General features: G+C 34.9%; 2 protein-coding genes across 5 annotated transcripts; both read left to right on the forward strand.

Moving 5' to 3' along the window:
- Nucleotides 1-2,773: 2,773 nt before the first annotated feature.
- On the forward strand, nucleotides 2,774-8,087 carry LOC140984487 (phototropic-responsive NPH3 family protein NPY2-like). Of its 3 annotated transcripts, none has more exons than XM_073451943.1 (5): nucleotides 2,774-3,125; nucleotides 4,540-4,728; nucleotides 5,485-5,554; nucleotides 5,661-6,839; nucleotides 7,327-8,087. In XM_073451943.1, the coding sequence occupies exons 2-5, from the start codon at nucleotides 4,667-4,669 to the stop codon at nucleotides 7,894-7,896; spliced, it is 1,881 nt and encodes a 626-aa protein (XP_073308044.1). In that variant the 5' UTR covers nucleotides 2,774-3,125; nucleotides 4,540-4,666; the 3' UTR covers nucleotides 7,897-8,087. The 3 variants fall into 3 exon arrangements, with proteins under 3 accessions (XP_073308044.1, XP_073308042.1, XP_073308045.1); XM_073451941.1 differs by lacking the exon at nucleotides 2,774-3,125 and adding an exon at nucleotides 3,838-4,336; XM_073451944.1 differs by lacking the exon at nucleotides 2,774-3,125 and adding an exon at nucleotides 3,838-4,228.
- A 4,031-nt stretch (nucleotides 8,088-12,118) lies between these two features.
- On the forward strand, nucleotides 12,119-23,952 carry LOC140983765 (exocyst complex component SEC10b-like). 2 transcript variants are annotated; one of them, XM_073450894.1, is made up of 25 exons: nucleotides 12,119-12,491; nucleotides 13,713-13,805; nucleotides 13,902-14,150; nucleotides 14,234-14,308; nucleotides 14,460-14,561; nucleotides 14,773-14,823; nucleotides 14,931-15,036; nucleotides 15,709-15,828; nucleotides 16,577-16,668; nucleotides 17,001-17,166; nucleotides 17,242-17,318; nucleotides 18,804-18,902; nucleotides 18,978-19,068; nucleotides 20,160-20,245; nucleotides 20,385-20,558; nucleotides 21,264-21,317; nucleotides 21,404-21,532; nucleotides 21,670-21,762; nucleotides 21,850-21,996; nucleotides 22,118-22,215; nucleotides 22,438-22,522; nucleotides 22,747-22,805; nucleotides 23,166-23,264; nucleotides 23,362-23,445; nucleotides 23,762-23,952. In XM_073450894.1, the coding sequence occupies exons 2-25, from the start codon at nucleotides 13,713-13,715 to the stop codon at nucleotides 23,838-23,840; spliced, it is 2,508 nt and encodes an 835-aa protein (XP_073306995.1). In that variant the 5' UTR covers nucleotides 12,119-12,491; the 3' UTR covers nucleotides 23,841-23,952. The 2 variants fall into 2 exon arrangements, with proteins under 2 accessions (XP_073306995.1, XP_073306994.1); XM_073450893.1 differs by having other exon boundaries at nucleotides 12,119-12,486.
- The last annotated feature ends 443 nt before the right edge of the window (nucleotides 23,953-24,395 follow it).

Raw genomic sequence — 24,395 nt, forward strand, 5'->3', positions numbered from 1 at the left:
TCGACGATACGTCGCACCCCAACACCGGCGACAGCAATATCNCAATCATTGTGAGATCATATCAAAGTATATAGTGTTATGCTATACAATATTGGTCGTAAAATCGATTGTTTTACGAAAAGTTAAAATTATTAATAACAGTGTAATTCAAATATAAAATTTAAAATATATAGTAACATTTCGAATATTTTATGATTATATCATGTGTGCACTTTTTTAAAAAACGCACCATAATCTAAATGTCATATTTCGAATGATTTATCACTAAAAAAAAGCACTAATTCCGAAAAAAGTAAGAGTATGTCTTCAATCCTATCGATATTCACAATAAAAAAAATAATACTCTTAGTATAAAAAGTAATATTTTTCATAGATGACCCAAATAAGAGATCTGTCTCACAAAATATGATTCGTGAGATCGTCTCACACAAATTTTTGTCAAAAAATAAATAATATTTAATCGTATCGATTTCATATTATTTAGGGGGAAAAAGGTCTTGGATTGCATGGAAGTATTATCATGTGGTGGGTCAAAGTTAGGCAGTTCTTGCCTTCTAGGGACCTATTTTTCCATCTACCATGTCTCCTAAATAATCTTATAATAATAATTACTCATTATTAAAATATTAGTAAATGTCACTTTTCCTGTTTTTTTTTTCCATTTAATTTAATAGCAAGATTCAAGCTCTTAATAATTAATATAATAATTAAATTAAGTTTCAACAGCATATGGATGACGATGAATAGGTTGACTAACTTGAGTCAAAATCCAATTAATCCACTTTTTGAAAAATGATTATAATCAACAATATTTTGCATGGATGTTCCCACTGCAGAGATTTGTTCGTCAAAGTTAATATTTTGACAGTTTCGTTAAATCTTTACCATTTTTTTTATGTAGATAAAATATTTATCATTTTATAGACAATTATTGCCCTCAAAGTTTTCAACCATTTTCTTCTAAATAATTGTAATTCATGTTAATCGAACACGTGATTTCGACTATCTTATTAATTATAAAATCAGACGTTTTAACAAGTTTCGTTGATGAAAATACTCGTTCAGTTGTTGCTGTAGAAATGAGACGAGTTAAACAAGACGAATCAAGCTGTCAATTAAATAAATATATCAGATTCGATAAATAAGTGAACAACAAAGATAAAATGTTTAAACACCTATCAATCAAATCGTAGATTCCTGACTAATTTGTCTCAATTAATTTCGACATAATTCAGAAATAGTTGATAAATTCTGAAATCTTTCATGGCCAGCAACATTAAGTTTATACTGATCCAATTGCATTCTCAAGTGATGCAGTATTGTGAATCGAAATCAAGATAATTGAATTTCTCAACAAGTCGATAGATATGATCAACATTAGGAAGCTTAAAATTTTCTTTAGGTTCCAAAGAACAACTAAGTTTAAGAAGTTCAACTGTCTCATCCTTGAATCTATTATTAAGCTCTTCAACTTGAAAATATATTGTAGCTATAAATGCATCAAATCGACAGTGGTGCTCAACAGTGATTGAATCATATTTTTGACAAGAACGGAGTGTAGTAGATTTTAAAAACTAAAACCAAAATTCCAATTAAACAAATTGATTTTTTTAAATTAATTCAGCTCGATAAGTTATTTGGGTTGAAATCGATATTTTGTTCACTCATAGACTGAATTAATGTATGGCCTTATCTTAATTCCAAAAAAGATTTTTCAAATTTTTTATTCTTAAGAATCATTGCGCTCAAAAATCGAAGCCAGTTTACATCATTTTTTTTAAAACCAACGGTAAAAAAAAAATAAAAATTGANCATAATTATATTATCATATTAGTTAAATTTAATATATTTGTGTGTTATTGTAAATATAGTCTAAAATATATCTAGAACTTAAAGCTAATTTTAAAAATCAACTTACATTAAATTCTTCCACCTTTTGAGGAAATAAATTTTAACTCAGCATTTTGCTCAACATCTTAGTGTGAAGTCGGCACCAAAGTTCACACAATTATATATATATATTTTAACGGATATGTTGAAGTAAGCTGTTGGTTCACAACGACACTCTGCCTGATTATTTAAGAAATAAGAAATGATATTGAGACAAAAGTTATCACGAATTATTAATTGAGAAATGCCACTTTCTGTCGATGTAACAACATTTCTGAACCATAAATAAATTATTTTATGTAATGACATAGGGAACTTTTTATTTTATCCGGCGCAACTTCTGCTTCGCCAATTCATATCTGGTTATCTTCTTTAAATATATATATGCAAATTGATTTCCATTGGAGTTTAACTGTTTTCTTTGAGACATTGCTTGCACACATGCAAATTAATAGGTAAAACCAATCTTTTATATTTTACACTTGAACATAATAAGTCTTACATGATTTTTTTTCGACTAGAAATCATATTCAAACTTAAATCGGCTCGAATTTCTTTTCGGTTTCCAAAAGGAAATGATTTTAAACTCGATTTGGACTGGTCCACGATCTGAAAACAAGTATGATTAATAAACTAATCATATCGTCGAGTTTAAGAATGTATCTAAAGTTTAGCTCAAAATAGTAGTTCACACTATTTTTTTATTACATGAAACAAATTCGTAGAAGATTTTTTTGTTCACTTGAGATCAAACTCCGACGTTTTTAGAGCAGGTTAATCCAAATATTTTTTATTTATTTATTTGGTCGTAAGCTTTCTTTTTCACCATAGTTGCTTTTGCGAACTTTCACAGTTCATTAAGAGAGGGGTGGGGGGGCATTACTCGACTTTAAAGAGGGGAGGGAGCAAGAAAGCTGCGTGTCAGCGAAGCGTGCTTCACGTAGCAAATTTATTGTCTTGATATCAATCATCTTTTAAAAACAATTTCCATTTCTAAGTACGCGAAACTTGGAGAAAAAGGTTGTGCCCCACTTTGTTGTTAAATCTCCAGCCAAAAAAAATCTTCAAGAAAAGGAAAGGGGAACAGATTTTAATTATAATTCCACTAGTTCTTGTTGGAAGATTGCAAGTTTCGAAGCGTTTTTTTTTTCACTTTAATCCTAGTTTTTGGTGAGGAAAAGGGAAAGGAAAAATCTGGGAAGAAGAAAGTAGTATTGCTCGTTCTTGCTAAACAGGTGAGAACACAGAGTGGACTGTTGGAATTTGAGCGAGTGTTTAGTTGTGCAGTGTGTTACAGGACAGCTCTCTTTTTTATTTCTCTATTTCTTGGTGTTGTGAGTTAATCCTCTCTCTGCTTATAGTTTCCAAATATGCATGCGGGGTTTAAATTTTATTTTATTTTTTGGTTCTAGTTATGAGTAAGTATTGCATATTCTGTAGGAAATTTTTGTGATATTTATTTTCCCCACATTTTTAGAGTTGGTATGCTGTATTTGATGTGGGTTTCTTGTATTTCTGCAAGAGGTATTAAGATTTCGAGTGAAAATTTCATTATTCCCCATTTTAATTGCTTTGCTTTTACATGGTTTATGCAACACATGTATTCAAATGGGCTAGTGTTCTTATTTTAATCAGTCCACAGATTGCTAGTGGTTTTTCATGAAATGATTCCTTTTCTGTTCCTCAGATTTTGTTGGTCTCTTTGTTTGAGTGTTCTTTAATGAGCTTGTACTGTAAGTATTGTATTTCAGGAACATGTATATTGCGCGATCTTCTCTTTTACTCTTACAGACTTGGCCAAACTATCAGGAGAGATTCTCGTTGTCTATTATTTTGGTGGTTTATTTGGTTGATACCGAGGCGATGTTTTTCTTTTATGTTCTTTTCAATCACAAGATGCAAAACTATTGAATGTTATTTATGTACTAATGATTTCTTTGTAAAAAGTTTGGAACTTGAAACTTTTAAGGGTAATGGGGTCCGTTTTTGTGGTGGAATGAATCTTTAGGTAACATGTTCAGCGTAAAAGAATACGAATAAAGAAATAGATAATGCAGAATAAAGAAAGATGGTAGAGTGAGAAAGAAAGATGGAAATAAAATAGAGGAGGTGGGTGGAGTAGATTCAGGGGTGAACGAGTAGGGGGGGCAGTTGTCCAGAGAAATTCGATTTTTATTTGCAATTTTTTCAGGAAAAAAAATGAAAATTCTACTCCCCCCGAAATCGACCCCTTAAAACTAAATTCTTGAGTTTGCCTGGAGCTGGTAGCAGATCCCTAAAGTTTTTGGGGAATAATTTAGTACAAAAACATGTTGGCAATGTCTCCATGGCTGACTAGGTATGCCCGGAGTCCATGGACTTTGCCACCAACCAAGGAAACAACCTCTTCTTAGGGTCTCTTCCCATTCCAGTGAACTATTTTTTTAAAACCTCTAAAGAAATCAGCGTAATCCCCGTATCGTATTCTCTCTGCAAGTTGATCTTTATATTGGTTGCTGTCAAGATTCGGTCGAACTAGGCATACATATAAGATTTCCACTACTTTGAGATACCATTACTTTCCTCTTGAAGTTTAAGAGTTTGGCCGTTAAATTTTCAGACATTTGGTTCCACACTTAGACCTCGTTGCCTTTTTTTTACTGTTTCCAGGACTAAGTTTCTTGATTTGAGACAATAGAGATGATCGAAGGTCGATTCAGGTTAGTGAATCTGCAGTGTTCAGATGAGTGAAGTTGAAGCATATTTTTGAAGAGAGACAACTCTTCTAGTTGGAAGGATGAAGTTTATGAAGCTTGGATCGAAACCTGATTCCTTTCAGACTGATGGCAATGGCATAAGGTGATCTTTGTTAAACCATTTTAAACTGATTGATGTTTGCAATTGTTTCGCTCATTCGCTTCAACTTCTTGCTCATATTTTCTATAAATTTGTTGTTTTATGTCCTTTTCTTTATGGTTTCAGGTAGACACAACTTTTTATCTCCCGTATGGGTACTGCATTTTTTAGTTATTTTTTCCCTTGAAGAAGGAGATGGTCTGTACTAGTTGTAGATCCAAGAATGTGGGTTGGGGAAAAGCAGGGAGAGGGAGGCAATGTCAGGAATTTTGGGTGGATGAAGCTTTAAAGATTAGAGAAATTATGTATAAAAATTAACATTTTGATCAGTCGAGAGGGCATTCAGCCCTTGCTCACTGCTTGGTTCATCCCCCTTGCTGTCAACGCGATTTTAAATTTTCTTGAGTTCGCATATGGTTTTCCATTAGATGTGAAGTCATTATTTTCAGTCGAAGTAATGTTTCCAAAGAGAATCCTTATACGGACTAATGATTCTACTCCTATACATTCTGGCCAGATCAGTTTTCATGAAGTTGTACAGGGAAATTTGATCTCTTTTTTTGGTTTTATTTTGAATCATCGCTCTTCTTCATTGGTCATTTGGGAAAGTTACCAGTCCTGGCGTGTCAATATTTCTGACAACGATCCACCTTAGTATATATGTTTTGATAGTTTATATGCTCTGATTGTTTTGTTTCTCCTGAACTAATCAACAAGATCTGATCCCCTCATATATTTACTGTTAAAAAATGGCCGCAGATACGTGGCTACAGAGTTGGCAACAGATATTGCTGTTCATGTAGGTGATGTGAAGTTCTATTTACACAAGGTATGTCTATCTTACTATTTCTTTAACATTCATTTCTGTAGATTAATCCAAACCCCTATGTTTTTGTGATATCAACTTTAGCTTGCTTCTAAATTTGATTCTGCAGTTCCCCCTCGTCTCAAAAAGTGCACGCTTACAGAAGTTAATTTCATCAGCCAGTGAAGGAAATGGAGATGAAGTGCACATACACGATATTCCGGGTGGATCGAGTGCTTTTGAAATATGTGCCAAGTTCTGTTATGGAATGACTGTTATTCTAAATGCGTACAACATTGTTGCAGTACGATGTGCAGCCGAGTTTCTCGAAATGCACGAGACCATAGACAAAGGTAACCTCATATACAAGGTCGATATTTTTCTTACATCCAGCATCTTTCGAAGCTGGAAGGACTCAATTATCGTACTTCAAACCACAAAATCACTACTTCCGTTTTCGGAGGAATTGAAGTTAACAAGCCATTGCATAGATGCTGTTGCTTCAAAGGCATCACTTGATGTTTCCAAGGTGGACTTTTCCTATACGTATAATAACCAGAAAAAGAATCCTGAGGAAAATGGGGATGGTTTAGCCTCAAATGGTGTTAGAACCAGAATGGTACCCGATGATTGGTGGGTCGAAGACTTATGCGAACTCGAAATAGATTTATTCAAACGGGTGATTGTTGGAATAAAAAATAAAGGAATAGTATTGAAAGAAGTAATTGGAGAAGCTTTAAAAGCGTACGCTTATCGGAAGTTTCCCGCCTCTGGAAAGGGTGTAATTCAACAAAATGATGTCTCTAAGTTACGCTCCATATTGGATACGATTGTTTGGCTCTTGCCCAGTGAAAAAGGTACCGTGTCATGTAGTTTCTTGCTGAAGTTATTGAAAGCGGCTATCTCAGTTGACTCTGGAGAAACTGTGAACATGGAGCTTGCAAAAAGAATCGGGCAGCAATTGGAGGAGGCTTCGGTTAATGATATATTGATACGAGCCAATGAAAGGGAATCAATGATTTATGACGTTCCGATTGTCAAGAAAATACTCGAAGAATTTATTGCACAAGATCGGAATGCTGAAACTGAAACGGAAAATGGCAATGAAATTCATGAGATTAGAAAGCCAGGAATCTTATCTGAAGCATCCAAACTTATGGTGGCAAAGCTAGTCGACGACTACCTAGCTGAGATTGCAAAGGACCCAAATCTACCTATGCCAATGTTCATTAGCGTGGCAGAAATGGTCTCTAGTTTCTCACGGCCAGCACACGACGGTTTGTATCATGCCATTGATACATTTCTCAAGGTAAAATCTCTCCCTTTAACTGTGCGTGTAGTTAATCTTGAGACATGCCACCTAGCAACAGAGTATTTTATCATATTTTATCATAACCCATACCAAGATCGCGAACAAATCGAAAGGAACAAAAAATGGCTCATTTTGTTATATTCGAGCTCAATCTCAAAGTTTTTTTTAGCCAAATCAAAGCTAGATTTGAAGATTGAATGTCGAACTAGTTCAAGTTTGGCTTCACATGGAGTTCGAAATCATGTTTAATAGGATTATTAGCTCACAAACCAGGCACGAGCTATCATGCATGATAATTTAGTCTTAAATATTTTCAAACAAAATATTTAAGTTTGGCTCGAGTTTATAGTTTCAAATATGTAGTGTGAATAAAAGTTCGTAGAATTCGTACCTTCCCCTAACATTAGGTCAAACAACTGCCATCCCGAATGCTTTTCTTTTCTCATTTTTATTTCTTGGTGTTTATCAATTGATTTTCGCGCAGAAGCATCCAGGTATCACCAAAAGTGATCGGAAGCGAATATGTCGGCTCATGGACTGCAAACGACTCACTGCAGATGCGTGCATGCATGCAGTTCAAAATGAGCGACTCCCTTTGCGAGTAGTCGTACAAGTCCTCTTTTTCGAGCAAGTTCGGGCCGCTGCTTCATCGGGCAGCACCACTCCTGATCTTCCAAAAGCCATAAAAGACCTAAACTGTGGCTCGTACGGGAGCTCAAGATCGGCTAATACTAATAACGATGAAGATTGGGACGGTGTCGCCTCAGCAGAAGAACTCCGAACCTTAAGAGGAGAGTTGGCTGCTTTAAGATTGGGAAATGGAGTTGTAAATGACAGAAACGTTGCAGAAAACAGGATTAGTAACAGTGAAAGGACTGCTGTTAGTAAGGTGAAAGGTTTACTTATTTCAAAGAAAATACTGTCTAAAATCTGGTCGGGAAAAGGGGGTGGGGCGGAAAATAGTGGTTCCGATTCATCGGAGAGTCTTGGCTCGAATAATCACGACGACGTGAAGTTTACACCGTCCAGGAAAGGGAGGCATTCTGTATCTTAAGATGGGGAAGTGCGTAAAAGATTTGATTTTTGTGGTCTTTCGTATGGTTTTTTCTTCTCATCATTTCAAGGACGTCATTCAATTAGCATGCTACGTAGTCAGGTGTTCTGAAGTTATGCTAAATGTCTGTTTTTTTAAGCTGTATGAATACATATTTCATGTGAAATTATAGTTCTGATAATGGTTCGACTCGAATTTTTTAAATTATTATATTTATATAGGCTTAAATATTATGTCTCGATTGTTTTTTTGTCATTAAATCAAAATTATATTACAACGTCAAAGATGTACAAATATTCGGAGTACAGATATAATCATCAATTAGTAGATCATTCGTACAAATGCTTATCATCTATATAATACATGATAGTTATAGGGATATAATTCATATAAAAAGTAGGTCTCTTGTGAGACGGTCTTACGAATCTTTATCAGTGAGACGGGTTAACTTTACCGATATTCACAATAAAAAGTAATACTCTTAGCATAAAAAGTAATACTTTTTCATAGATGATCCAAATAAGATATTCGTCTCACAAAATACGACCCGTGAGACCGTCTCACACAAGTTTTTATTTCATATAAATTGTTCATATGATGAAATGAATGCCATTCTTTAAATGATCTGTCCATAATTACGATGAAACTATAGTGAAATTAACTGGATGTCTCCACGGAATGATATTGAAGTGTTTTTCTATTTTTTTAAAATTTAATGTTTTACATTAAAAAAATCTTATTTTTTTAAAAAAAATAAATTAAAGAATAAAACATTTCTGATCATTTTGAATAATTTTTATTTATTTAATATAAAATAAAAATAAATACGAATGATTGCACAATAAGATTGAATGTGAGAAAAAGATAGCAACCATACCAAAATATTAAGATTGCATTTGAATGAAGGATTTGATTTGCCTGAATTCAAGTATAGATTTCAAATGACCACAATTTTGAGAACATTGAATGTACATTACAACTACTAATGCATTAGTTTGATTGACAAGCAGCATATTCAAAATTCACCAAGAGCAAAACCATTCAAGCAACCAAATAGATCTAAAACTATGAAAAATGAAATTCTTCAATCCAAGCACAATTTCACTTTTTTGTTTTTATGTCTGCTGCATTTGTATGTGTTTCCTTAGGACATGTTTTGTCATTCTGACAACTGTTCTGGAAGTTTTTTTTTTTCAGCTTTGCTGCAACGTCCATTATTGTACATTCATCTGTGAGATAGCTTGTAGCTTGTACCTTGAATATTCGCATTTTGCTGGATTCCATTAAATAATCTTGTCGTGACATGCGAACAGATCAGTTACAACTGATGCTTCTGAACTGGTCTGGTGAAATTAGTTTGGATTGATTTCACTGTATCAGTTCTTTTGTTCAGTTGAGTTCTTCATGGGTTGAGCTCTTCATCAACTGACCAGGTTTCTAAATATCTATTGTTAAACCACCTATCAGCTTGACAATCAGTGAAACTGTTATTTGATATATCAGTTGGACTAGTTCATTTTTGGCAATCAGTTAGTGCTTTAAGCTGGCGTCTCAATCTCAACTGCCCATTATCTTCTGATTCAACGGCTCAGATGAACTCGAGTAAACACAAATATGAAAGAAACAAAATTTAGAAACAATGTGATTTTTTACTAGTCGGGTCAAATTGATCAAATACTTGATCTAAAATTCATACTTTTTTTAGACTAAATAAAAGAGGTATTGTTGATCCCCATAAATCCCGACTTGACTTGGATACGAATGTTGTAGCCCATTATTCAACTTGACGGGCCCATAATAAACATCATTAGGACCAAGGAAGAAGGCCCAACAACATACGTGAGGTCCAGATCACTTCTCTCTCTGCTCGGGATATTTCTGCTAGGTAAAGTTTAGGCATCCGAGCATATTATTGTTAAATAACCGAGTATAGGACTGCCGAGCATCTGGATTAAGAGCTCTCTGACCCGGATAGGCGCCTTAACGAAGATGAATAAAGTCTTATTTGTGTAAAACTCTTGAACAAATATTATGTGATAAGGAAATCCCGAAAGACAATGATATTTTGTTTGAATTTATAGGATTTGGAAAGATAATATGCAATTTATTCAGCGTAACTTACTCTATTAGAAACATTTACATATTAGTTATAGAATTCTTACCATATAAATTACTTTGTTTCCATTCTATAAATACCAAGTACTATTTTAACTTTTTTTTTGAACTCTAATTCATTCATTTCTAACACAAACACTATTATATTCGTGCTCTTAAGTTTGCTCTGGACTGACTTAACCATCAAAAGGGCTGTATCGGAAACACTTATAGTGTCATCTAACATTTGTTCGTCCGCACATTCTCCACTTAGCTAGGCCATACTCGGGCCGATCTGTCACGCCCCGAAACTCGGGATTGACACCGACGTTGTTTGACAATCACACCATCGAAACAACAAGCCTTTGTAGCACAGTATAAACCGAAACCAGTTTATAATTCATAATTTCAACGAAATAAACATTGTCTTTACAATACCGAAATCACTAAACGATAGAAATAAATGCGGAAACGTCTTACAAGTTTTAAACATTAAATTCGAAATATAGACTATTACTAATCTTGCGAATCACCAGTCTCAAAATTGTTCAGACTCTTCATCCTCAACCTGTTCTTCGGACTTATCTGGGAGGGGAGAGAAAGGGGGATGAGTATTTTGGGAAATACTCAGTAAATGGGGGAATTTCGAACACAACATAAAATTTCATAAAATTTTCGAAAACATAACATATAATTACAGCATGCTTTTCATAATCGTAACATCGTATTCGTAGCGTAACAACACTGCGATTTTTCACCTTTAACGGTTTACTGACGTCAATCCCTAAGTTTTAATCCTCTAAGGGGGCGAGGCAATAAAACGGTTCTATCCCACCGTGAAGGGCCATATGTTGGAATTCCACCCATTTTCAGGGAATTCTCACAGTGTCAAAACATAACGTATCAAAATTTCATAAAACGAATAGACGGGAGACGGAGCTCGACCGAATTTTTAAAACCAAAAGCCGAAAATTTCATATGCATAAAACCGAAATTTTAAGATTTAAAACAGCCCACTTACAGTGTTTGAGAATGCTAAAAACGTGGATGCTTGGCTTCGGAAATCGATCGCTTCTTGCTTCCTGCTCGGGCAGCGCTTCGGCTTCGATTTCTAGCCTAACCTCGGGACGATTTTTCAGCAGGGTTTCGGCTAGTATAGCTGCTGAAATTTTCGAGAATTTCAGCTAGGGAATTCGAAAATTTTGTGTGTGGTATTTATAGGGGAGGAGAAGGGAGCTAAACTTGGTATTCAAATCTTGCCAAAAATCATGCCCAATCTCATCAATTTTGATTCTAATTCACCTTGCCATTTTCGAAAAATATGATGGCTAACTTATGGGATTTGCTTCCAATTTCCTTGTGGTTTATTCTAGCATGTGATATCTTTTTAGGCACCACAATCTTTATGCACAATATTTAGTGGAATTTTCGAAAATTACCAAGTCCATGCATTGATTCCTCTAGCTTTGGATGATTTCTACCAAATCTTGTAAATCCTCTTGCATATTTTCGAAATATGCATGCCTTTATATGAATATTGTTGACTTGATATCCAACAAATAATTTCCAAGGTGCACAACTTATTATATCATTTATTTTTATACAAAAATCAAGTCCTACAAATTTCCTTACAATATAAATTTTAAAGTTGGAAGAAAATTCGGTCCTCACACGATCACTTCCTTATCCAAACGTCTCTACACGAATAACATTAAAACTACAAGGAACATTGAATAATTTAGCTCACCAGACTGAACTCAATATACGTGAAATTTTTGGTTTCATCATATTTATTTAATAAAAAATAAAAATAAAAATGAATGAGTGAACAATGAGACTTACAACTAATAAGTATTAATGTTAAAATGAATGTGAAAAAATGAAATTGTCAATATGATATTCATGTTATAAGTAAACTTTATGCTTTTTGAGGAGACGATAAGTATTATAATACTCACCAATGTGAATGTCCTAAAAATGTAATCCAAATTTTTTCAAAGTTACACAATGTGCAGTAATATGTGAAGTAATATTCCGATCCTTGTATAATTAATTAGAGGTACTTATTTTTTTTCCTAATAATATCATGGACCAAAATATATTTTATTGAAACTTCAAGGGTGATTGTGCTATTTCCTTCGGAACGCGACAAGAAGAACGACGAAGCCCAGTGAATTCATTTTTGAGCTTGCGATCAAGCAGCTGGTGGCACAGGATTCGTTCTAGCGAAGAATTACTTGTGTGACTGAAAAACAGCGGACGGAGAATAATTTCTCTGTGAAAATTCGTTGATTTTTCTAGTTTTGTGCCAGATCGCACAAAAATTTGCAGGCTACAGCCATATCTACGAAGGGGTGGAGTTTTTTTTTTCCTGTGAGCTGTGCATCGATTTATCTTTCCTCTTTATCTCCGTCTCTCCACTGCGGTGTGCCTTTGTGTCTTTCTTTGAAGCTCCGCCTTCCAACTCGGCCATCATTTGTTGTCGTTACTTTCAAGGTTGAGTTTCTCTTTCTCGTTCTTTCGTTTCTCTTAAATTTTTTTTCATTTGGCTGGTGTTTATCTTTGCGATTCGAGTTTGTTCGATTATTCTCTGCTGCATGGGGACTTTCCTGAGGTTTGTAAGTTTATGACGGGTTCTTGTTTTTAGTGGTTTGACTTTGATTAATGGGTTATATCGTTGCTTTGATATTTAATGATTAATCATTCTATTTTGTTTATTCTCTCTGTTTGCTGAACAATTGTCAGATTGTTTGTGGTGTTTTTAAAATATCACAAGGTTTTACTTAAGTTAATGCCGATGCTCATTCATTTATGATCCTGCTACCAAATTATTTTATCCATATTTTGTAATTTATTGGGGTTCCTAATCATGTCCGTGTTAAAGGGAGAATCCTCTGGAGTATATATGTAACGAATGATGATGGTGGCAGGGGGACATATTTGTGATCTAGAGTTCTACACGAAGACTGCATTTTTCTCATGATTTTTCCTAATTTGGTAACAGGGATTTGGATCTTGTTTCCATTTTTGGCTGCATTTACATATATTTGTATACTACGCTAATGAGCTCCACTAAATATGCTTTAAGCATATCATATTATGATTATAAGCTTCCTTGGATTAAAAATCTTAGGTCAAGAAGTCAGCGGCTTAACTTGCATTCAATTTATTGTGACCATATAATTTATGGCGAAACCTAGATTGATTCCTATCCAGTTGTTGATGGGGTTAAACGGGTGAAAAATATAAATTATGGGACCCTTCCTGCCTCATGTTTTTAATTTGGTGTGTATTGTCACATCTGGATTTGATCTTAACTTCAGCTTATACTTAAGTTCATTTCATCAGGCTGCAAATGCTTCATTGTAATGGTTTTGCGGAGATCGATTAGACTGTGAGAAATGCAAATTGTGAAATGCATTTGTGGTTTGACATGGTTCAGTTTTGATTTTAAATTTTTACTCCAACCAAACTGAACAGAAAACATTTTATTTGATCTTATTTTAATTTAATTTTTAGGTAGACTTTTGATTTAGGGAGGATTGCAAATGGCTCTCATCTTAAGTATATTTTAAATCTATCATAATTAGTTTAAAAACTTACTACACCATGATACACAATGTCGTCCATGTTCATTCTCCTCCACAAAGTATAGGATTGTCCATGTGGCATTCTGAACTTGATAAAATCCGGTTGACATTTCTATTTTCACCTCAATATAGATGAAAGAGACTATAGATGGGAGGACTGGTAGATTTCCGAAATCGCCATCAACAAACACATCTCCTCTTGTTCTAGACATTGACAACTTTAAGGTGATGCCTTAAATAGGTGTTTGGGTGTGCGTGCTTCTTATCGAATTTTGTCCATTTAGCTCATTATTATGTATATCTGTTTTCTGTGACATATAGGGTGACTTTTCATTTGACGCACTGTTTGGAGGTTTAGTCAATGAGCTACTGCCTTCATATTTAGAAGAGGAAACAGATACATTTGAAGGACATGGTGCGAATGATGCTGTGTCAAATGGTCATTTGCGAACTCCGTCTGATACAGGAAAATCAGCGCCAGGACTTTCAGGCCCTCTATTTCCTGAAGTAGATGCTCTATTATCTTTGTTTAAGAACTCATGCACACAATTAATTGATCTTAGGAAACAGGTGAAACTTAAAATTTCGCGGCATTTGATTTTTTTCATATTCTACCTACTGGGTCACCTCCTAAGGTTAAGTTTTGCTCAAAGATTGATGGGAAACTCTACAATCTCAAAAACGAGGTAGCCGCACAAGACTTTAAGCACCGGAAAACACTTTCGGAGGTTAGTCATTCCAGGTTTTATAGGTATTCTGTTAAACATGGGAATGTTTGTGTCATGGATTGATACTTGCCTGATGTTTTTTCTATATTTGAATTTGTGGTTGCAAGCACCACCTGCTAATTGTGGTTTTTTTTTCCATTTTAACATACAGCTGGAAAAAGGAGTTGATGGGTTATTTGACAGTTTTGCAAGGTTGGATACTCGCATATCAAGTGTTGGGCAAACTGCTGCTAAGATAGGTGACCATCTCCAGGTAAATCTTTTGAGTTTTGATATTTGTGAATGACCTGATTGTTTTGTCACTGTTTAAAGATTGATTCACTTCATCATGTAGAAACTTATATAGTGCTTCTTTATTGTTCTTCTAACGCCATATCTATATCTGGCATTGTTTATTTATCCTTTGAGTGGTTTGCTAGTGATAAAAAGTTAGTCTGCTATAATATTTGTTTCTTGATTGTCAGAGTGCAGATGCTCAAAGAGAAACTGCCAGTCAAACTATTGATCTCATAAAGGTAAACTATTGATAAATAAGTTTTAAATTACCTTATTAGTGTCTGTTGGGGATGATAGTGCATCTGATATTACACTTAAGTAACATTAAGTGAAAACTATCCTGCAGTATTTGATGGAGTTCAATAGTAGTCTGGGTGACCTAATGGAACTTTCACCTCTGTTTTCTGATGATAGCCGGGTAGCTGAGGCAGCTTCAATTGCACAAAGATTGAGTAAGATGGCATTTATAATTGGAATTAGATCATGATGATCACTCTTTTTCTTATGTGATAAGATTTGATTTTGTTGTTTGGATAAAAGACATTTTTGTATGCACAAACTTCTGAAATTACTTTGATGCTTTTGTTTTGTTTTTCTTCTTTTTCTTTTCACGAGGTTCCTTAGGACAATGTAGGAAGCTAGAAAAAGAAGTTTATTACACTATTTGAGATTGAGAATGGGTTAGAGTTAGCTAGACTCTTTTATAGAATGGGTATCATTTCTAGAAGTAACCCGAATCTTGTAGGACCCAATGTTCATCTGATTGTATGAGAACCTGTTGAGGGCCAAATAGAAAGATAAGGTAATAGGTGGGAGAATATTATGCCAAAGAAGATGGAATAACATAAATTCCATGAGTGCAGACAATAATCTTAAACAGATCAAGGAATCCATGCAAGAGGGTATCTCTCTTATATGAAACCTTTATAGTAAGCTGGGATGAGTTGTTGGGAGGAATCTGAACTTTACCATTAACGAGCGCCTCATTTACATTTGGCGGTGTCTTCGAGTCGTTTGTGTTGCTTGATTTACCCACTTCAATGGAAAAATCTTCGTAGAAAGCTGTGTCTTGGTTACTTCTTTCATTGTGGAATTTTGAGAATTCACTGAGAGGCTTGTTTTAGGGTTGTTTGCTGAGGAAGATATTGGAAGACAAGGCATGACAGCCTCATCGGTTGTGGGGAATGCAACGGCAAGCAGAGGACTGGAAGTTGCAGTTGCTAATCTTCAAGAATATTGCAATGGTATGACATCATAATTATTGGTTTAAAAACCATAAAATCTAAATCGTTTCTCGAATGCCTTTCAGAAGCAAGTTGTTTGGCTACTTGCATAAGGATCCGAATAGTCCAACTGTATTACGTGTTTCTTTTTGTACAAGGATAATCACTCAATGTGAATTGTGAGTTGAGCTTGAATTACTTTATCCGGTTCCATTCTTCTGGTTAGTTTTTCTTTTCTTTGGTTGATGCAAAGCTTGAGAACTGGTTCATTCTGCTGCTGAACAAAAGAAACTGCAAGGCTTCTGTAATATCAATGAACTTGCACTTCACCATCTTACTTCTAGCATGAAAATTGGACAAGAGTAATTATTTTAATGTTCAATGAATATGGTAAATTATTTGGGATCAGCACCTGATTTCAAAGCACTTCAGATCATATATCACATCCTTTGCACTCTGGCATTAGCCAGTTAATATCTTGTACGATATCAAGGCAACAGTTTTGACATTCTATAACCAAGCTAAAGTAATACCAGGACAAATATTGCTGCAACAATTAGGATATGCGAGTCTGGAACCTTTAACCATATTATTCAAATATTGTTGGTGTATGTTTTCTAAGCGAGTCACTTTCCCAGTTTTGAACAAAGCATCAATTTTTCTCTGCATGACCATGCTTTGGTCTGTCAAGAGTTTTGTAAATTTAATCAATAGATATCTATTAGCATATCTGTAACAATTGCTTTTTTGGTTTCAAATACATGAACAGAACTTGAAAATAGATTGTTGGCCAGATTCGATGCAGCATCACAAAGAAGGGAATTGTCCACAATGGCAGAATGTGCAAAAATTTTGTCACAGGTCATTTACTTGGTCATTGTCTGACGGAATGTGTGAATATAAATATGGTGGCTAATTATTCAATGTTCATATAAAGGAACCAAAACATTTATGAAGGGGAGAATATTAGTTGCCATTCATTAGAAAGTCTTTTATGACACAAATCATACCATTAGATATATTTCCCCTTTTTCTTGCTAGAGGTATGTGTACATTCATATCAAGGGATGGTGGGAGGGACTATAAGTCGAGCCAACTTACTTTATTTACTGTAATTTTGTCCTAATGAAATCATGAAAAGCAATATGCCTTATAAATAATTTTCTCCTTTCACATTTTAGTTCTGCATTCAGTTTAACAGGGGAACCAGTGCAATGCAACATTATGTGGGATTACGTCCTATGTTTGACGTGGAGGTAATGAATGCAGACGCCAAATTGGTTCTCGGAGATCCTGGGGCTCAACCTAGCCCTAGCAATGTGGCTCGTGGGCTCTCTTCGTTGTACAAAGATATAACAGGTTTATAACTCTACTGATTTGACGAAGGTTGTGTTATTTGAAATGTTCTTTTGATATACAATGACTGGCATCTAGATACTGTTCGCAAAGAATCAGCAACCATAACATCAGTTTTTCCTTCTCCGAATGATGTGATGTCAATATTGGTTCAGGTATTCAAGTGTTACTGTTTTTAATCTTTCATTTTGTTGTGGTAATATTTCTTGGAATTGTTCTACTCTCGTAAAGTGAAAGATACTTTATTCAGAATTGTTTCATGGGACCAATTAATTTTTATGGAAAAAACTGAATGTGGGAAATTACTTTAAAAAGATAGCAACCATACCAAAATATTAAGACTGCATTTGGATGAAGGATTTGATTTGCGTGGAGATATTCCCTTTGGAGAGATGAAATTAAGCTTAGATTTCAAATGACAGCAATTTTGAGGGCGTTGAATGTATATTACAACTACTAATGCAGGAATTTGATTGAAAAGCAGCATATTCAAAATTCACCCAGAGAAATACCATTCAAGCAATCAAATGGATCTAAACCCATGAAAATGAAATTCTTCAATCCAAGCACACTCACTTTTTTGTTTTGAGAAACATCAAATGAGACAACAATAACCAGAAACCCTAGGAGCTCTAATGTATGGAAGAAACTTGACAATGTGTCTAAAGGTTCTGACGACTTTATTCTAGTAGAAAGACAAAAATAAATAACTCCTAAGGTCCCAATACTTTCATAAAACGTGAGTTCAATCCTTTTATATGTTGATAGAGATTTTATCGTATGTGTGGCCACTATAAGTTCAATTCTACTCTAACAAAACCAGAAAGGACTAGGAAATGTAGTTGCTGAGAAATCTCCCTTTGAATGAGGATTTGACTAGAAACGACTGGAAATATAGTTACTGAGAAATCTAACGTTGAGCAAGGACTAGATGTAGGTGACAAATATATATCCTGCTACTTTTTTTTTTTTTGCTCCTTTCAAAACTTGCAATCTAAAGCGCTAGAAAGCATTATCCTATAAAGTAAAATAAAGGAATTGATATTAATCTTTCAAACAAAACAGAAACTTTTCCATGGCTTAAGTACAGCACTACCTGTGTTTTGACTTGCTATCAACAAATATATGTCCTGCTCCTTTCAAAACTTGCAATCTAAAGCACTAGAAAGCATTATCCTATAAAGTAAAATAAAGTAATTGATATTAATCTTTCAAACAAAACATAAACTTTTCCATGGCTTAAGTACAGCACTACCTGTGTTTTGACTTGCTACTTGATTATGGGAACTTAAGCAAATCAAGAATATTAATTATGATAACCAAAATGACTAATTATTCCAAAAGAAAAAAAAAGATTTAGAAATAGTTCTGCTTTTAACAGTTTCTTCTATATAATCGGAAGAGGAGACCATATCTGTTTTTTTGTTTGTCTTCTATTTTCTGCATCCAAGCCATCATATCAAGAGTATATTTTTATTATTATTCATGTCAATATTACCCCTAAAATTACATTCAGATATTTTAGCCTTTTGTCCCGACTTTTTTGTTCCTATTCCTTCGCCATGTTCTGAATTTTAATGAAAGAAAACAAACATACATCCGCAATCATTCGTTATTTTGAATTTTGTTTTGTGGTGTAGCGTGTGTTGGAAGACCGGGTTCCTAAACTTTTGGAGAAAATCTTGGTGAAACCATCTCTTCTTAATCCACCTCCCATGGCAGAAGGGGGACTTGTATTAGTGAGTCCAATCTGTGGCTTGTAAAACTGATGTTTAAATTTCAATTTATGGTAACCCTTTCATGCTTTACCTCAGTATCTTAGGATGCTAGCAGTGTCATATGAGAAGACGCAGGACCTTTCTAGAGATTTACACAGCGTGGGGTGCAGTGACTTAGATATTGAAGGTGCGAGCTATGCAATTTGTTGATTCTTCTTTATGTCTATTGTCTTTATCCTCTGAACAGGAACATATTATTGGCATCCTGTCGTCAATATAAACTGATAAGTTGGCCAAATGAGTTTCATATATCTTGATGAGTTATTTATACAAAGTGTGCACGACATACTCTTGAGAAGTCAACTATTCAATCAATTAGAATTAGTCAGACAACTAATATCCTGACTCCAATAATTTTAATCCTATTTAGAAAAGAAATAATACAGAATATTGTGTATATGCTAAATTTACATATAGTGCATCAATTGTTGATTCTCGGATAAACTACAAATGGTTCAATTTATCTGTTTGGTGGTATTGTCTAAATTTAGATGATTTTGGTTAACTTTCCATTCTCTTTATGCTAGATATGTCAAAATAATCATCATTTGAAAAGCTATGGAAAAGTATCCACGCTCATAAATGTATTGAGAGAGAGAAATTTGTTGATCTGTACACATAATTATATAAAAAATCCAGTTGTGAGGGGTCTAAGACACCAAATTGTACAAACAGGATCTGAGGGGAAAAAATGAGAAAAAGGAGCTTGAAGACACTCAGACCCCCGTTCTCTAAAAAGCGGAAGGGAAAGACCTTGTCAAATGAAACCTCATATCATAAAAGTTTTAAAAGACGGTTGGCATCTTTATTGTCTGTTAGGAACAATATCCTAATGACTCAAACACAAATAAAACTCAAGATTCAATATGAAAATCTGAGTACTACTACTCAGCCAAGGGTTTAAAATCTTTACAAGAGGAAGAACTCTTCCCCTAGCACAAGCTAGTCTAAATCAACGGAATAAACGTGAATGTCTCTAACCAGCTACCACCCCACATTTTATTCTCATGCATTCGTACATCTAGATTCTTCCATGGGCTTGAGACGATTGGGCCTATGTCCAACTTATTATGGTCCATAATAATAAAGTCCGTAACATTGTCCCACAGTTCTCATAAACCTACTCCTTCAAAATCTTCGTAGTTTGCCTTATAAGTACGTCCTGTTCTCATATATGATGCAAAATACATGATCACTGTTTTTTTCCCTGACGTAAAGGATTGATGGAGTCCCTATTTCTGCCTCACAAAGATGCATACATAGAGTATGAGCAGTCTTCTCTTAGGCAACTGTATAAAGCAAAGGTATACCCTAAACTATGAGCTTCAAAAGAACACCCCCTCCCCCCTCTCTGTAACTTGCTAGCTGATTTTGACTACCTTTAGTATGAGGCTTGACTTCATAAGTTCGTGTTTGAGTAAAAAGTTTGTGCATATGATGCAGATGGAGGAACTTCGAGCTGAAAGTCAGCAGTCTGCTGAATCTACGGGGACAATCGGGCGCTCTAGAGGAACTTCAATAGCATCATCACAGCTGCAGATATCTGTCACCGTGGTGGCCGAGTTTGTACGCTGGAATGAAGAAGCTATATCTAGATGTGCTTTGTTGTCATCACAGGTATATTTAGTTTCTAGGCTGAGATTTAACTATAGTTGACCTCAGTTTGACCAATCAATTTAGGTTTGACAGAAATGATTAATTCATATACTACTTTTATCCAAAGAGAATTGTGTATTACATGGAACAGGACTAGGGTTGAGTTCTTGGCTGAGATTTAATCATATTTATAGTTGGCCTTGAGTTTGACCAATCAATTTAGGTTGAACAGAAATGACTTATTCAAATACTTATTTGTACATAAGTATTGTGCATTACATGGAAATGGACTAGGGTGGACTCCTTAATGTAGTTTGGAGTCATCTTTTTCTTTCTTTCTTCATTGTTTTTTGGTATTTTAATCTGGGAATAGTAACCTTTGTCTGGGTCTTCTTATTCTTCATTTTTATTTTTTGCTGTAAATAAAATGCAGACACGGATGCTAGTGACGATTATTTTTGGCTTTACCCCTCTGTAATGCTTCTCTTGCTACTTTGGCTTAGTAGAGTGATCCTATTGTGTATTCCTGGTGGATACTCATATTCTATGTGCTCATTTTTTGTTTACCACAAAAAGAACATAGCTGTAAAGACCATAAATTTTATGATGGTATTTAAATTTTAAACATGAAGTTTATGTTAAAACGTGAGTATGGATTTTTGTATCGGGGGTTGCATCCTGTCTAGACTGATATGGTTTTATTGATTATTTTCTTGTCGTCGGCAGCCTGCTACACTTGCAGCTAATGTGAGGGCAGTTTTCACCTGCCTTTTGGACCAGGTGGGTTTATTATTCTGTGAAATTTCTTCTGCCTTGCCTACAATAACTATTTTTCTGTCCCATTTTAATCATTTCACCTTTTTCAGGTCAGTCTATATATAACGGAAGGGCTTGAAAGAGCTCGTGATAGCCTAACTGAAGCTGCAGCACTGAGGGAACGATTTGGTCTGGGAACTATTGTCAGTCGAAGAGTTGCCGCAGCAGCCTCTTCTGCTGTAAGAGATCCCATTTTTTTAGTTTTTATGTTATCAAAGTTGAGTTAAAGTCTACTGGAAAAATTAATACCAGGCAGACTTCTTCAATTTTGGAAGTCCTTGTATGCCAGTGTGAGACCTTAATGGATAATGTGCAGGCAGAAGCCGCCGCTGCAGCTGGAGAAAACAGTTTCAGATCTTTTATGGTTGCTGTACAGCGATGTGGAAGTAGTGTAGCTATTGTTCAGCAAGTATGCTTTTGTGCTCTGATTGTATTGCCTGATGTTAATAATTCGACGTGTGATTGATTTCATTGGGACTAAACTTTTACCATGCAGTATTTTTCAAACTCTATTTCTCGATTTTTGCTGCGGGTGGATGGTGCACATGCTGCTTCCTGTGATGAAATGGCTACGGCAATGTCCAGCGCAGAAGGTGCTGCATACAAGGGACTTCAACAGTGCATTGATACTGTGATGGCTGAGGTTTGTCAGTTTGTGACTAAAAGATTCTTTCTTATGTTTAAGTTCATTGTCATCTTTTTCAAGCTTTTTTTCCTCTTTACCGTGTGGATTTATTATTGGTTGATCCTTGAAATTTTCTTAGGCTGAGCGGCTTCTATCTGCTGAACAAAAGGCAACAGATTATTGTTCGTCTGATGATGGCGTTGTTCCTGATCACCGACCAACAAACGCCTGTACGAGGTGCAAATTTTAATCTTGCAAAATTTGTTGATTTACTTTGAGATTTTTAGAAATTAAACTTCAGTTCCTTTAAGGTGTTAAATGAATTTTCATTTGACAGTGCTTTGATATTTCTGTGCTGAAGTTTTTCTTTCGTCTCTCTTTTATTTTTATGCTTTCAAAGTTTTTCCATCTGGCCATGTTTCGTCATTTTATTTTTCATACACCTACTTTTAAAAACAGGGTTGTTGCTTATCTTTCCCGGGTGCTTGAGGCTGCTTTTACAGCCCTTGAAGGTCTTAACAAACAAGCATTCCTGACCGAACTGGTATAGAGATTTTCTTGTTTCCAGTAGAAAGTTCAGACTGAGGGATTTCTTTAATTGCAATATACTTTTTTTTCTAGCTCCATGGACTAGCTTAGCATTTTAACTTAAATGATAGTTAACTAAAACTGAAATTTCTATCTCAAAGAAAAAAATTGAAATTCTCATTCTTTGTCAAAATTTTATTATAATGAAACTTGGTTATGTGATTTGGTGGATGGCTGCAGGGAAATCGCTTGCATAAGGGGCTGCTTAATCATTGGCAGAAGTTCACTTTTAATCCCAGGTAATATTTTGGTTTATAACAATGATAAGTATTCTTTATGATTGTATTTTCAAGTATTAGTTTCTTCTTGACCAAAGTTGAGAGTGTAAATGCATCTAAAAGGCTCGGTTCATTTTGATATCTCGTTTTTTGTGTCACTTGCTAAGATACTCAATTAGCTTACCGAGAACTGATGTAACTATGAAAATACTGTTTAATTTGGACTCGGGAATAATTTTATGCAATATTCCATCAAAAGCTTAATTTGTAAGCTCGTAATTATGTGAAGAAACCTAAAGTTCCTGTCTTGTTCTTCCCCCATCCCCGTACTTATCTCTTGTTCCGTGAAGCTAAATTTACACTCAATTGTGACTTTTAAAGTGGAGGGCTGCGGCTCAAGCGTGACATAACAGAGTACAGCGAATTTGTTCGAAGTTTTAATTCTCCCACTGTTGATGAAAAGTTTGAGTCACTGGGCATGTAAGTGATCGTAAAAATTTTCTTATTCGATAGAGATAACAATCAAGCTGGAAATTATATATATTTTCCGCCTGATTTAACTTGCATGGTTCTCCAGCATGGCCAACGTCTTTATTGTTGCTCCTGAAAGTCTGTCGTCGCTTTTTGAGGGAACACCTAGCATCCGGAAAGACGCACAAAGGTACGATGTTCTCAATATATACCGTTCAACATTTGGTAATCATGTCAACTTCAACACATTCTCGATATTTTTCATCTCTCATTACTTGAGTTACGAGTAGATAATATTTTTAACAAATGCAAAATTGAATTCGTAGAAGCCTCTTGTTCATCTGCATTTATTCTTCACGAAAATGAAGCACAACCGCGGAGCATCAGATTTGGAGTGACTTTTACGAGTTTTTTTTTTAATTATTATTATTTCTCCCCCCTGCAATTCCTATTCATGATTCATTCATGAGACGATAATTTAGATTTTGGCTGTTACAATTTCACAGGTTTATTCAGCTGAGAGACGACTACAAGAGCGCAAAATTGGCAGCTAAACTCAGCTCCTTGTGGGGTGGTTCTAGTTAGTGCTTAACTGGTAAAAGTTGTGTAGGCAGAGCCGCTGTTGCTCGGGTAATGCTCTTTCCACCTCCTGAGGACATGATTAGTGAAGTCCGTCAGAATACGAATCGCCATCTTTCTTTTTTTGGATTTTTTTAAAAATCCATTCACCAGTCTGAATCTTCTTCCATTTTTCTTTGTTCTTGGACATTATGTACTCATTCACCTTATAGGTATTTGTGTGATAGAGATAGTTCTTGTGTGTATTTTTATAGACACGCACACGCTTCAACAACTTTTATCGTGTAAATTATTTTTTAGCTTTTCCGAATGGGTTATTACATCGACTTCTATAAATAATAGTTAGTGGTAAATTGATGTTGGTGGATACGTTTGAATATCCAATTAATTTGGATAAGGTGAATGCTAATTTCCTAATCCTCTTCTGCATTGGTTTTAAAAGCAAAAATGAAATGACAAACAAAAAAATTGTTAATGAAACGAAACTTTGTAGTAATTATTACAAATTCTTTTGTTGGCGTCTCTTCATATCAAAGAATTTGAGACAAGGGCAGAGGAAGA

Source organism: Primulina huaijiensis, chromosome 9, assembly GCF_012295235.1.
Source record: "Primulina huaijiensis isolate GDHJ02 chromosome 9, ASM1229523v2, whole genome shotgun sequence".
Taxonomy (NCBI): domain Eukaryota; kingdom Viridiplantae; phylum Streptophyta; class Magnoliopsida; order Lamiales; family Gesneriaceae; genus Primulina; species Primulina huaijiensis.